We start from the raw sequence: 13,503 nt of genomic DNA, 5'->3' as shown, positions 1-13,503 counted from the left end.
CAGTTAGACCATTTGTAGATTTAGATTTATGATTAGTGCAATGGAAATAAGAAACACATTTCCACACATACAATCAAGTAGAACACATATTTTTAGTATTTTTATTTGTAATATTTCTACAGTTCAGTTATTAAAGTAAATTAGTACTGTAATACTAATAGTAAACGGATTGTACTGCGAGATGTTCTCGTTTCCCTTCTTTGCGTTTTTATTTCTACTCCACCTACGTCACTGAGTCACGTGCAGGAAATGAACAAAACACTACCGCAGTCAACTACATGTTGGTAGGTTCTGTAATACTCTTACATGCAAAAAATATATTATATAGCATAACAGAAGAAGATATTATAACACCGATCTTGATGTTTTAAACAGAGAAACGCGATAGGGCTATTGCAACGGAAAACAAGTAACGTTAGCTCAGCTAGAATGCAATGGTGTATTCTGCATGATTGGGATCTTACATTGTTTAACTTGCACAGTTTAAGTGCAAACAATAAATGACGTGAATTTCTTTAGAGATTGTTCTGTATTGCATATTATTACAATGATGGTGTTAATAGAGTATTTCATTCAGCTTGTTGCTGTTGCTTGTGTTAATCGTTCATTGGGTATTGATCCGTCTGATTGCAGAACAGCTAAAATTGCCATGAAGGGACTTTACTGCAAACCAGGAGACCAGGGTGATGTGAAGTTTGTCCTACAGGAGACAGTAAGAGTGCATGATTATGCCATTACATTTTCTGTTGCATGCATTTACATATCCACAGTTTCCTGAAGAAATCTGTAATAAGCTATTTCTAATTGCATGATGTCCTTTGTTTCCTGTCACAGAATGTACCCACTAACCTTGGCAGCCATCAGGTCAAAGTTCAAGTGAAAAGCTGTGCACTAAGTCCAGTTGATTTTAAGGTAATATAATTGTCAACAAGATGGTGAACAACGTCTGGCGATTTGATGCGAATGACCTGCAGAACAGCATGTTTACAATACATGATGGACATTATTTAGATAAAGATCACCCTCATTTCACAAACAGCGTTTTGTTTTTATACAGAATATTTGCATTCATCTTAATCTGTTTTTCAGCTGTACGAGGACCTCAAGTTTGAGAAAGAACATGTCCCAGTTGGAAGGGAGATCGCTGGGGTTGTTCTTCAAGGTTTACATGGCGTGTTGTATATTTGACACCATTACCATTTAAAATCTAATCAAATAAATTTGACTGATAAATCTGATGTGATGCATATCCTTTTCCAGTTGGACCCAAAGTTACCTTTTTCCAGCCAGATGATGAGGTTGTTGGTAAGAACTTTATTAGACTCTCATTTTTATCAGAGTCTGCTTTATATGTGTATAATCAAATAATCATTTGCATGTCTTCTCAGGGATTCTTCCATTGGATGCTGAACAGCCTGGCCTTTGCTCCATTGTGGTTACTGATGAATATAATTTAGGTATTGCTCGCATTACATTATTGACAATAGTCCTACCTACTACTTTTGATTTCTCATATGCTTATGTTTTAATAACAGTTCAGAAGCCTGAGAAAGTGAGCTGGGTTGAAGCAGCAGCAGTAATTAAAGACGGTCTCAGGGCTTACACTGCTCTCCACACTCTGGCTCGGATGGCTGCGGGTCAGACTGTACTGGTGCTGGATGGGGCTGGTGTAGGTATCTGTGCAGAGGTCAAAATGGCAACACTTTTCTGATACGTCCTATTAGCATATACCCTACTGTTCAGGTTTGGGGTCGGTAAGATTTTTAAAATTTATTATTATTTTGTATTTATTTATTTTTTAAATAAATGTTTTAGTTGCTCACCGAGGTTGCATTTATTTTTCTTTTTAGAAAATATTACAGAAACTATTACAGAAATTTACAGTAAAAACAGTAATATTGTGAAATATTATTACAACTGTTTTGGATTTTTATATAAATATAAAATGTAATTTATCCCTGTGATGCAAAGCTGAATTTTTAGCATCATTACCTCAGTCTTCAGTGTCACATGATCCTTCAGAAATCATTCTGATATACTGATTTGCTGCTCAAGAAACATTTCTGATTATCAATGTTGAAAACAGTTGTGCTGCTTCATATTTATGTGGAAACTGTGATGTTTTTTTTTCTCAGGTTTTTTAACAAATTAAATAAAGTTGAAAAGAAATAGAAGAAAATCTTTATTGTCACTTATGATCAATTTAATGTATCCCTGCTGAATGAAAGTATTAATAGCTTTCAAAAATAAAATCTTAGTGACCCCAAACTTTTGAATGATAGCGTATATATGTTAAAACTGGCCAATTTTGTCATTCTGTTATTTTGAAAGTGGTTATTTGTTATTATTTAGTTGTCTTCTCATATTAGAATCAACACAGCACTTCTACAAGCATTATTTGGCTCCCTGCATTCGAAATCTCAAATCATTATCATGCACTTCCTGTTTTGTGTGCATGCAGCCCTTTGGAGTTCTGGCCATTCAGCTCGCCCACTATCACGGTGTGAAAGTCCTGGCTACAGCATCGTCTCCGGAGGACCAGAAGTTTTTGGAAGAGCTCCGGCCGAGTGTGGGTGGGTACTGAAATGAAGCATTGTGGAGAGAGAGGACTGACAGCGAAGATATTTTCCACATGAAGTGTCAGTTTAGAAAGTTCAAGCTTGGTTTGACTTGGCGCTTTCACTGGAAGTGTAGATTTATGAAACACTCGGCATGAGTTGCCAGACAAACTTAAATGGCAATTCAAATGGAGCAAATCTCTTTTAAACTTCAGTTGTTAGCTCTTCAAGTTTACCTCTCATATTTACGGTACTTGATGTGGATTTCCTGAGCATATGAAAAGCATCACACTCATATCATTTTATGTACTGTGAAGTCTAAAATCTATTCAAGTCTAATCAAATGTAGAAATACTTAAGTCTGGATTGTGGCCGAGATTGTTGCCAGTTTCTAACCCATCCTTTCCTCTGGAAATCAAAACTGATTTCATTTGTCCTAGATATTTGTCCTTCCTTTTCACTTCTCCCTTAAGCATCTTTTTGTCTTTCTTTGCAATTTGACTTTCTTCTTCATCATCTTTCTTCCTTGTGCCACTTGCACATGCTCAAGGTGTGCAGGAATCACTTTTGGGTAAGTTATTTATGGCAGCAATGTCTTCTATAAGTATTCGTTCATCATATTCTCATAAGCCTCAAATCAAATCTATTCTTTGAGAATAGTCATTCGGCATACATCAGCTTGAAATGCTTAATCAATGTTAATTTGATTTTTTTTGTAAGCATCGGTACTTAAGTGTATCTCTTCCCTCAGCTCGAGTGATCAGAGTGTGGGACTCAAAGCAGGATTTGGTGGACTCGTGCCTTGAAGAAACCGGAGGTCTTGGAGTGGACATCATCATTGATTCAGGAGGTTTACCACCACTTTACATAACATTTGTAACTATTTCAACATAGTCTTCTCATATGTGCTTTTAATTAATTACTTTAATATTTACCTTCTGTCCAACAAGCATTTGTGCTGCAAGATTTAATTTATTATATAAATGCTGGGAATACATATTCTGTTCAAAACGTTTGGGGTTGGTAAGATTTGTAATGTTTTTGAACTACGTCTCTTATGTTCGCCAATGCTGCATTTATTTGATCAAACTACAGTAAAAACAGTAATAATGTGAAATATTATTTTAATTTTTATTTCTATTTTAATATGCAATTCATTCCTGTGATGACAAAGCTGAATTTTCAGCAGCCATTACTCCAATCTTCAGTGTCACATGATCCTTCAGAAATTGTTTTAATATGCTGATTTGGTGCTGAAGAAACATTTCTTCTTATTTTGTTAAAAACAGTTGTGCTGATTAATATTTTTGTGGAAACCCGTGAAACTGAATTTTCAGCAGCCATTACTCTAGTCTTCAGCGTCACATGATCCTTCAGAAATTGTTTTAATATGCTGATTTGGTGCTGAAGAAACATTTCTTCTTATTATTTTGTTAAAAACAGTTGTGCTGATTAATATTTTTGTGGAAACCCGTGATAGATTTTTTTTTTCAGGATTCTTTGATGAATAGAAAGATCCAAAGTGCAGCACTTATTTGACTTTTTTTTTTTGTAACAATGTAAAAGTCTTATACTGTCAAAAAACTAAAGACCTTGCTGAATAAATCTATTATTCTTATTTCAAAAAATTTGCACAAACGGCAGTGCACATGTTCATTTTCAATTTCATGTTCATTTTCAATCAGCAGTCTATGATTTTGAGCCTTTTTTTGAACAGTGAGACTCTATGAGGAGAAGCCAGAAGCGCAGAGGCATTGCCCACATAAACATGACTATTGAGTACATGTACAGTAAATGAACATACTTTCCAGAAGGCCAACAATTCATTAAAAATGTTTTTTTTTATTGGTCTTATGGAGTATTCTAATTTGTTGAGATAGTGAGTTGGTGGGTTTTTGTTAAATGTGAGCCAAAATCATCACAATTAAAAGAACCAAAGACTTCAGTCTGTGTGCATTGAATTTATTTAATACACGAGTTTCACAATTTGAGTTGAATTACTGAAATAAATGAACTTTTCCACGACATTCTAATTTATTGAGATGCACCTGTATACTTAAGCAATCAGCATTATATGTGTCTTCATTTTATACATCAAATATTGACTAACAGCATTGATTTTTACACTTTTACATTATACATTTAATACAATCAATTTTATCCTCTTTTCAAAGCTGGACCCTCCTGACAGCCACATTCTCTTCCTGAAGGCAGCATCGCTCTTGTTCCTTAACGACGAGGTGTGGACAACATCCCGGGCCAAGCAGGGCCGATATCTTCGTATCTTTTACTACAAACGTCATTAATCTTTAACTGCTTTCTGATTGGTCAGCATTCGGGCCTCAGCTTTGTTTATTGGCCTTAAAATATGAATTACTCAAAGTTTCCAGCTCAATCTAGTTTCGTTTACATTTATGTATTTGACAGATGCTTTTATCTAAAGTGTCTTATAGGTACGTTTGCTTTCGTATATTACTTGCCATGAAGGCAAGTCTTAATATAACCCCATGAAAACGGCTCTGATGAGCTGATCCTTATTCTTTACACAAAACACGGCTTTACTCTCAAGTGGAATGAAGAAGGGAGATCTGACTAGATGGTATCAGAGCCATTTTTCTGAAATCGCTATATGTTGCAAAGAGGTCATTGGGTTCCGGAGTGTGCATATGGCTAGTCCATGACAGTTTGATGTATTTGGGACCTGAGGGTTTTCTCCCAGTGTCCTTAGGCTACTGGAACGACCTTGTCAGCAACATAAAGGACACGTGGTTTCCTGTTTGTAACTGGGTTATTCGCCTTTAGTCTGCTCTCTCTCTCAGATATCCTGAAAGATGTGATGGATAAACTCTGCACAGGGACCTTCAGGTGAGAATGAGGAATAAACAAGTGTGTGAAAGGAGAAACAGATTATGTGTCTGTACAGGAGAAATTACACAAATTATGAACTTAAAACTGAATGTATGTGGGCCGTGTTTGTAATGCAGAGAAAAAGTGTGAAATCAGCTTTGTTGTGTGAATTTGACCGCTGTCTCCATGCAGGCCGCAATTGGTGGACCCTGTGCCTTTATATGAAGCTACGGTCTCCATGGAGATGGTACAGAGAAAGCAAGCGAGGAAAAGAATAGCTGTCAAGCTTTGAAGAGGGCTCAAAATATTTTTGCCATAATTCTGTAAATTTTAGTTGTTATAAATCTCATGTTTTTGTCAATTGCACTTTCAATGGATTGCTGGTATTTAAAAACATTAAAATTCTTTAACTGGAAATCAGGCTCATTCCAAAAAGCATGTATCACAAAGCAAAAACTATTTACATTATACAAAAAAGTGTGTGTATATATAAACTTTTGAAATTATTTACATAAAAACATTTTTCTTAGAAACTTTGGCCTAGTTATGACATACTGTATATGGGATTTTCCCTTGTCAAGCATTCCCAATGGATTATTAACAGCACCATCTGATCCCATTTCTTTTGCCTATTAATATGGGCAGCTCTGTATGGAAAATGACTGGATAATGCTGACCTAGAATTCGGCATCATTGTTCAGAGGTATGCATTTGATTATCAGTAGTCTCCTACCAGAAACACAGCATGTAGCTCATTTGCTTTCAATAGAAGATTAGTGTTTGTTAAGATCTCATTGTCTTAAATGTCCCCTCATCTTCCTGTCCACCATTCTTAAACTGTCACAGCTTTCTAGGAGAAAAACAAATTGTTGAAGCTCAGAAATCCCACACTGTGGGGCATATAAGGATATCTAAAGATTGTTCACCTAAAAATGACAATTCTGTCATCATTTACTCACCCTCATGTCGTTCCAAACCTGTATGATATTATTTCAGGGAACACAAAAGTAGATGTTAATAAAAAGTTCATGCTATTGAGAGGGGATATGGGTAAGGTTAGGGGCAGGTTTGGTGCTACGTGTGTCCCTGTAAGTTTTTCCATCTAATATTTATTTATTTAAGCTTTATTTCAAATAAATGAAAATGATTTTGAACAGTTTTAGTTAACAATAACACTGATTGAAAAGAACAGCATGAACATTCTTCAAAATGTCTTTTGTGTTCCACAGAAGAAACAGTCATACATGTTTGGAACAACATGAGGGTGATTAAATGCCAGAATTTTCGGATTTGGGTGAACTATTCTTTTAAGTAATTTGGACTCCCTGTAGTTTTTAAGGTGGTTGTGTTAAGGGCTGTAGTACAAAGCTTAAGCATATCTGCTGGCTCTTGGCTTGTGTCTAAATCTTGGCAGTGACAGCATGAGGCTTCTGGTTCCTCAGTGTTCGGAATGCCCTACTGTTACCACAGTGACTATTGTCCCCAGAGGTTTTGAAGAGCCACTCGTGTGTGTTCCAGAATCCTTTGCTCCTCTTGTCTCAGGCTCTCCACCACACACAGTTGTTCAAGGAGAGACAGGTTCGCACCCTGTTTGAGCTGCGATAGCTGTACAAATGAAAAGACTCAGACTGTAAGTGGTTTCATATCTTTAATTAGACACAGGCAGCATTAAGAATGAACAGATTTAATTAGACTCACCCTCTCTAGTGCTTTGACATTGTCATCGGTGAGGTTATTGCAAAGCTTTAGGGCATTGTGAATGCACCACTCTTCTCTATCCCGGCTCACTCCTGCCCCCAAGAGGACACTCTTCCAACAAGTACTACAGACAACAGCATTAAAATCAGTTTTGAATATATTCAAATAAATAGCATAAAATAAACTATATGCAAGTAAAAGCAATAACAATGACATGTATTTTGCATTAACACGCATGCAAATAATGCGTTTAGGATGTCAACTTCTCACTATTGCTCAGGTTTCAAGGACAGCTGTCTCAGTGCAGTCATCAGTCGCCAGGAAGGGCCATCCATCCCAAACGTCAAGTTCCTGTTGAAGAGTGAAACCATATGAAACTTGATTTGCTGTACTAAACCATTACTGCATTGTAAAAACTGGCCATGAAGTTGCTGGCACAACGTACTACAGAATTTATAAGAACTGCTAAATGTCCTTGTGATCATGAATTTAACTTACCTTAAAAAATCATTGTCCCTTAGGTAGAGTAGTTTTTGTGTTAGCTGTTTGTCTTGTTCATCTAGACACAATTTTAGAGTTCCTACAATAACAACAAACCGATCAAAGCAGTTCCATAGTATTTAATATTTACATGTAGAATATTTAATAATTGTATGTATTTTCCTTACCTAAATCAACATATACTACACTGTGGGGGTTGTCAGGGGCAACAAAGCCATATTCCAGAAGAAGTCTGTGATTATCATGAGGGCCATAATTGATGAACGCTTGCTGAAACTTCTTACAGCCTTGGACACTTTTAACCTCGTAACAGCAAGTTTCTTTGTTGAAGCCAGCTTCAACCTGCACACCAAGAAAAGTTTATTTTCTTTACTTATAACTGTGCAACTTTATTGTTTTGTAAGAAAGTACACTACTGCTTAAAAGTCTGGGGTCAGTTTTTTTTTTTTTTTAAAGAAAATAATACTTTTACTCAACAAAGTTGCATTAAATTGATCAAAAGTGACAGTAAAGACATTTATAATGTTAAATATTTCCATCTATTCAAAAGATTTCTATTTCAAATCAATTTAAATGTTATATTCAAATGTTTTAAATTTAAATGTTATATTCAAAGAACCCTGAAATGTATCATGATTTACACAAAAATATTACACATTAAAACTGTTTTTAACATTGATCAGCATATTAGCACCAAATCAGCATATCAGAATGATTTCTGAAGCATCATGTGACGCTGAAGACTGGAGTAATGATCCTGAAAATTCAGCTTTGATCACAGGAATAAATTACATTTTGAATTACATTCAAATAAGGATAAATGCAGAGCACTAATTCCGAGTATGGGTCACCATACTTGGCCACACGTCACACTTTTTTTTAATAGATTTTAGGTTATTCTAAATTGTAATAATATTTCACAGTATGACTGTTTTTACTGTAATTTGATCAAATAAATGCAGCCTTGGTGAACATAAGAGACTCCTTTCAAAAACAAGAAATCTTACAGACCTCAAACAGTAGTGTATTTATGTTAGGTGCTCTTACTTGGACATTAGGACAGTGGTTCAGCAGGTCAAGGTATGGTGCAAGCGCATACACATCCTTCTCCCTGGAGAGATAGTCACTCTGATCATGCTCCATGTACACGGTACGCATGTTAACGCTGCACCAAGCCCACCGCAGTGCATCCTGGGTAAACAGCTCCTCTGTGGGCTGGGTGAAGAGTGGCTGGAGGGAGTGGAAAAACATCAGGAAAGAGCAGTAGAGTTCCTGAAACTGTTCTTTCTGCTCTGTGGCTTTCTTCTGGAGGCTCCTAGGCAAAAGGTCAATGATGTCATCAGAGAAGTACACAGGGCATGTGTACGTCTTTGGGAGGATATTAATGTAAGAACTCCACTCTGATGCATCTCCACGATATCTCTCAGAAATGAGGAAACAACAAAGAGCCAGAAGAGGAGATACGGGAGGATGCCATCTACAGGAAGAAAGAGAGAAACCAAACTGACTTTATTCAGACCTCATGGTCCATTTCAAACATCTATTAGCACAAAAGTCTCTATATATATATAATACTAAAAATGGATTGATTTTTAAAATATAATGTAATATAATATAACAATCAGCCCAAATACCTTTTTATATAGTCACCCATGTAACTCTTCAGAACTGTCCTGGTGGTCAGTAAGCATTTCTCAGGCAAGGAAATAACACTGTCTTTGGCCTGCAAAGGTAACAGATCAGTATATTTTTATATTATCAATGTGGTTTCAGATTTTTGAACCCAAGTAGCCTACATATATATGTATATGCATGCATACACACACAAATATATACAAATAATTACCTTGATAGTTTGAGTTGCCATAAGCCCCCTTCCAGTATCTAAGGGGAACAAACATAGTTAGTAACATAACTAAGTGTGGAAATTTACTATACAAGCAATCTACCTTGGATGCTATCTACTTGCCATGGAAGTTGACAGGGATGAGAGACTGTGAGGCGAATCCTTTTTCTTTCAGCCATCTCCTCAAAAGAACAAACTGAGCTTCGTGAGTCAGGGTCACTACAGGAGCAAAATACAAACACAATTCAGACATCACACACTATACTACAAAGTTACAATATCTCAGCATGGAAACTGAATACCTTTGGAGACATCCTCGTGTTTTTTGCGTCTTTTTTCCCTAGCTCTTCTCCCAGCATGGCAGCCAGGTTTCTTCATCTTAAAGTGTCCATATAACAGCGCTACCTAAAGCTCACTGCGGGTGTAATGTCATTCTGTACAGCAGTTAGAAATGATACACATCCACATGGTCAAAAACACAGCCGGGTCACGTGCTTCAATCGTCGTTGCGTCATTGTCTTCGAACCAATCGCAGTACTTATAGAAAATTATATAAAAATATTTACGTAAAAAAAAGATTTACATCTCATAACTGTTGCTGTGTCAGCAAGCAAAACACGACGCACATGACATAGACAATGTAATGCTTTATGCAAGCGTATTTCTCCGCGCATGCGCAGTAAGTAGCGACGCAAACCAAAAACTGCCAAAAACAAAAGTGAATTGATCACCGCGGAGTACGTTAGAGCAGGTACGAGTTTTCGTTGAATCATGCATACGCTTCCCAAAAGCTTTTAATTTCGTTATTTGAATAATTAGGCTGCTGTATCCGTTGTGTCACTGAATATGGTCTTATTTTCAGACACATTGCAGCTCTGAGCAGCAGCAAAGTAGCTCTGGTCACTGGTGCAAATAAAGGCATTTGGTTTGCAGTAGTGCGGTCACTGTGCAAAGAGTACTCCGGGGACGTGTACCTGACAGCCCGGGATGTCGGTCGAGGAACCGCAGCAGTGGAAAGTCTGAAGAAGGAGGGGCTGACAGCGCTCTTCCATCAGCTGGACATCAGCGTCCAGCACGGGACTTCTTCACGGAGAAGTACGACGGCCTGGACGTGCTCATCAACAACGCTGGGATCGCCTTCAAAGGTGACTGAAGGCATTTGTTCAGAAATTAAAGGTGCTGTATGTAAGTTTTTGACTCTACTAAAGCATAAAAATACCATAATATGTTTGCAGATATTTAAGAAACATGCTAAGTTAACATACTTGTTTATCTGAAAAACAATGCTAGTCTGTTATTCTCCTTTGAAAATGTGCGTTCCGGGCGGGAATGTCCGTCTCTGTTTTGGTTTGTGAAACCCGCCCACTGCCAGTTTACCCAATTGTGTTTCGGCAGCCCGGGTTGCCAGTTAGTGGAAAACACAGCGTATTTCATTTCATTCATTGTCAAGTGTGCTCGTTCCTGTTGGTGTAATCAATCTGGCAACCTGCGTGTGCGTCAAGTCTGAGGAGGAGGGACCGGGTGAAAAAAACCCTCTCCAATATTTAGAATTTGGACTGCAATACCTAGTTCAACCACTCGGCACCTTTGAACCCTCAGGTGTTCATCACTTAGGGGCCACACTTGTGATCCTACTTGTGATCCTCGGCCATCTAAATAGATAGAGAATAGAGAATAAGCATACATTTTTCTTATAAAATGAAGGAATGAGATGAACGAAATCCCCTCAAAGTACAAAATAATATATAATACGTATTATTAATACAGAACATAGTACATTCTGTTTCAGTAACATATTTTATATTTTGTATTTCATGTTACTAGACAATATTCATTAAATTCTGCACTATATATATATATATAAACTAACATATTACAAAAAAACATTTCAGATTTTCTACAGTTAATAGAGTATCTATGTTAAAAACAGAGCAAAGGTATTTAAAATCCAGTGCATGGAAGGCAGATTGGTAGCATCTGGTGAGAGAAATAACGAAAATCATATGTAATATAATGGTTAAACTACTAGATGCCTGCCTCCAAATATGTCTATCGCCTAGTTGGTTATAAGGGTAATTTCAGACGTTATTTTTAAAATTTTATTAGGTTTTGCATTTTTATATGTACAGACATTATCAAAGACTACTTGATTGTGGCTGAATTTTAGATTGTATCCCTAAAAATTGCTCCGTATTTTAGTATTTTTTGCATTTACCATTAATTTCATATGATGGTAATTTTGTGACTAAAGATCACAAGTGTGAAGTCAATTTTAGCCTTTTCTAATCACTTCCATGCTTTTTTTGTGTTCATATAGCAAGTGTCACAAAATCAGTTTTGTGCCATTCCGATGAAGTAAAAAAAAAAAATTACAAAACGATCAATTTTTCATTCTAAAATGACAAAGACCACCAGAAGGATAAAATGCTGTCATAAATTCACCTGCTGTGTTATTATGTGCAATGAAAACAATGTTTGATTTCTTCATGGCAGTGGCAGACACAACCCCCTTTGGGATCCAAGCAGATGTGACACTGAAGACTAATTTCTTGGCAACTAGAGATATGTGCAATGTGTTCTTACCCATTATCAAACCAGGAGGTAAGTCGTGTCAGTTACACCTTGCCTGGTGGTTTTCTCTTCTCTTTTATTCCTTCAAACACTCATATTTCTTTCTAGGTTGGATAGTGAATGTCTCCAGCGTAATGGGCTCGGTGGCTTTAAGCCGCTGCAGTCCAGAACTCCAGGCCCGTTTCCGAAGTAATGACATTACAGAGGAAGAGCTTGTTGGGCTGATGGAGCGTTTCGTCCGTGATGCTCAGGAAGGGGTCCATGCAGAGCGAGGTTGGCCTAGCACTGCATATGGGGTCTCCAAAACTGGCCTCACAACCCTGACTAGAATCCAAGCCCGAAATCTGACGAAAGAGAGGCCTGGAGATGAGATCCTCTGCAATGCCTGCTGTCCAGGATGGGTCAGGACTGGCATGGCTGGACCAAATGCAACCAAGTCACCAGATGAGGGCGCCGTCACTCCAGTGTACTTGGCATTGCTGCCTGCAGGGGCTAAAGAGCCCCATGGGCAGATTGTTTCAGAGAAGAAAGTGCACCATGGTGAGAGGTAGAAAGAGTAATCATATATGTTTGTGTTGCAAAGCTGGAGTCAAGTTCAGACACACCCAGAGAGACCCACCAATATTTAGACAGGCTATTTCTAGAAAGTTTTGGCCGGAACTCAGACTGAACCCTTGACAGAAGACTTCAGGTACTCCAAAAAGTTACTATGTGCATTGTGTACTTTATTATTGTAAGTACAACACAAAAAGCTTTAAAATTTGAACAAAGTTTTGGTGAATAGACAAACTGAATATCATAATCTGGAAGTTAAAGTTAACAACCAAAATTTTGTGCTCAAAGAGCCACATTGCAGGATTTATGTGGTTTTAAAGGAATAGTTCACCAAAAAAGTTAAAAAAAATTGCAGAAAATGTTCTCAACCTCAGGTCATCCAAGTTGTTGACGAGTCTGTTTCTTCATTGGAACAGATTTGGAGAAATTTAGCATTACATCACTTGCTCACCAATGGATCCTCTGCAGTGAATGGGTACCGTCAGAATGAGAGTCCAACAGCAGTATGTTTATTACAAATATGTAGCTTTTCATTTCACAAAATGTTAATTGATGGACTGGAGTCATGTGGATCACTTGTGGATTATTATGTTTTTATCATATGTTTGGACTCTCATTCTGACGGCACCCATTCACTGCAGAGGATCCATTGATGTAATGCTACATTTCTCTGAATCCGTTCCAATGAAGAAACCAGCTCATTTACATTTTGGATTGCCTGAGGGTGAGTACATTTTTAGCAAATTTTCATAAATTTGTGAACTCTCCTTTTAAGATTAAGACCTTTAGTTTAGAACTCCAGCTTGTGTATGTGTTAAATATTTGAAGATGCAAAATGCACAAATACAATAATTGTTAACTATATCAATTAATCCTAAATTAATAATTAATTTTACTCACCTTGCTAGGTTCAATGATGAGTGCTGT

At 37.1% G+C, this 13,503-nt stretch overlaps 2 protein-coding genes and 1 pseudogene across 3 annotated transcripts; 2 read left to right on the top strand and 1 right to left on the bottom strand.

Moving 5' to 3' along the window:
- Nucleotides 1-245: 245 nt before the first annotated feature.
- LOC107746058 (quinone oxidoreductase-like protein 1) lies at nucleotides 246-6,562 on the top strand. Its single transcript, XM_016560117.1, has 14 exons — nucleotides 246-284; nucleotides 634-712; nucleotides 835-912; nucleotides 1,090-1,162; nucleotides 1,261-1,305; nucleotides 1,389-1,457; nucleotides 1,536-1,669; nucleotides 2,462-2,573; nucleotides 3,109-3,129; nucleotides 3,310-3,408; nucleotides 4,276-4,332; nucleotides 4,665-4,838; nucleotides 5,378-5,423; nucleotides 5,598-6,562. The coding sequence occupies exons 2-14, from the start codon at nucleotides 650-652 to the stop codon at nucleotides 5,695-5,697; spliced, it is 1,071 nt and encodes a 356-aa protein (XP_016415603.1). The 5' UTR covers nucleotides 246-284; nucleotides 634-649; the 3' UTR covers nucleotides 5,698-6,562.
- Nucleotides 6,563-6,665: 103 nt separating this feature from the next.
- setd4 (SET domain containing 4) lies at nucleotides 6,666-10,494 on the bottom strand. Of its 2 annotated transcripts, none has more exons than XM_016560116.1 (11): nucleotides 10,425-10,494; nucleotides 9,753-9,884; nucleotides 9,574-9,669; nucleotides 9,451-9,488; nucleotides 9,239-9,327; nucleotides 8,652-9,081; nucleotides 7,772-7,946; nucleotides 7,602-7,683; nucleotides 7,374-7,454; nucleotides 7,104-7,227; nucleotides 6,666-7,010 (listed from the first exon to the last, which is right to left on the bottom strand). In XM_016560116.1, the coding sequence occupies exons 2-11, from the start codon at nucleotides 9,826-9,828 to the stop codon at nucleotides 6,879-6,881; spliced, it is 1,323 nt and encodes a 440-aa protein (XP_016415602.1). In that variant the 5' UTR covers nucleotides 9,829-9,884; nucleotides 10,425-10,494; the 3' UTR covers nucleotides 6,666-6,878. The 2 variants fall into 2 exon arrangements, with proteins under 2 accessions (XP_016415602.1, XP_016415601.1); XM_016560115.1 differs by having other exon boundaries at nucleotides 9,753-9,987; nucleotides 10,425-10,484.
- On the top strand, nucleotides 10,266-12,944 carry LOC107746066 (carbonyl reductase [NADPH] 1-like; annotated as a pseudogene).
- The last annotated feature ends 559 nt before the right edge of the window (nucleotides 12,945-13,503 follow it).

The sequence above is a fragment of the Sinocyclocheilus rhinocerous genome, unplaced genomic scaffold (genome assembly GCF_001515625.1).
Source record: "Sinocyclocheilus rhinocerous isolate Xijiao unplaced genomic scaffold, SAMN03320098_v1.1 scaffold1880, whole genome shotgun sequence".
Classification (NCBI taxonomy): Eukaryota; Metazoa; Chordata; class Actinopteri; order Cypriniformes; family Cyprinidae; genus Sinocyclocheilus; species Sinocyclocheilus rhinocerous.
This window is presented reverse-complemented; position numbering and strand designations above follow the sequence as displayed.

What these genes read in the sequence shown, in the direction of transcription:
- setd4 (XM_016560116.1), bottom strand. Translation starts at nt 9,828, where the DNA reads ATGAAGAAACCTGGCTGCCATGCTGGGAGAAGAGCTAGGGAAAAAAGA. An exon ending in TGGCAACTCAAACTATCAAG is followed by an intron (nt 9,328 to 9,450) that starts GTAATTATTTGT and finishes TTACCTTTGCAG; the next exon opens with GCCAAAGACAGTGTTATTTC. An exon ending in ATGTCAAAGCACTAGAGAGG is followed by an intron (nt 7,011 to 7,103) that starts GTGAGTCTAATT and finishes TCATTTGTACAG; the next exon opens with CTATCGCAGCTCAAACAGGG.
- LOC107746058 (XM_016560117.1), top strand. Translation starts at nt 650, where the DNA reads ATGAAGGGACTTTACTGCAAACCAGGAGACCAGGGTGATGTGAAGTTT. An exon ending in CGCTGGGGTTGTTCTTCAAG is followed by an intron (nt 1,163 to 1,260) that starts GTTTACATGGCG and finishes ATCCTTTTCCAG; the next exon opens with TTGGACCCAAAGTTACCTTT. An exon ending in AGAGCTCCGGCCGAGTGTGG is followed by an intron (nt 2,574 to 3,108) that starts GTGGGTACTGAA and finishes CACATGCTCAAG; the next exon opens with GTGTGCAGGAATCACTTTTG.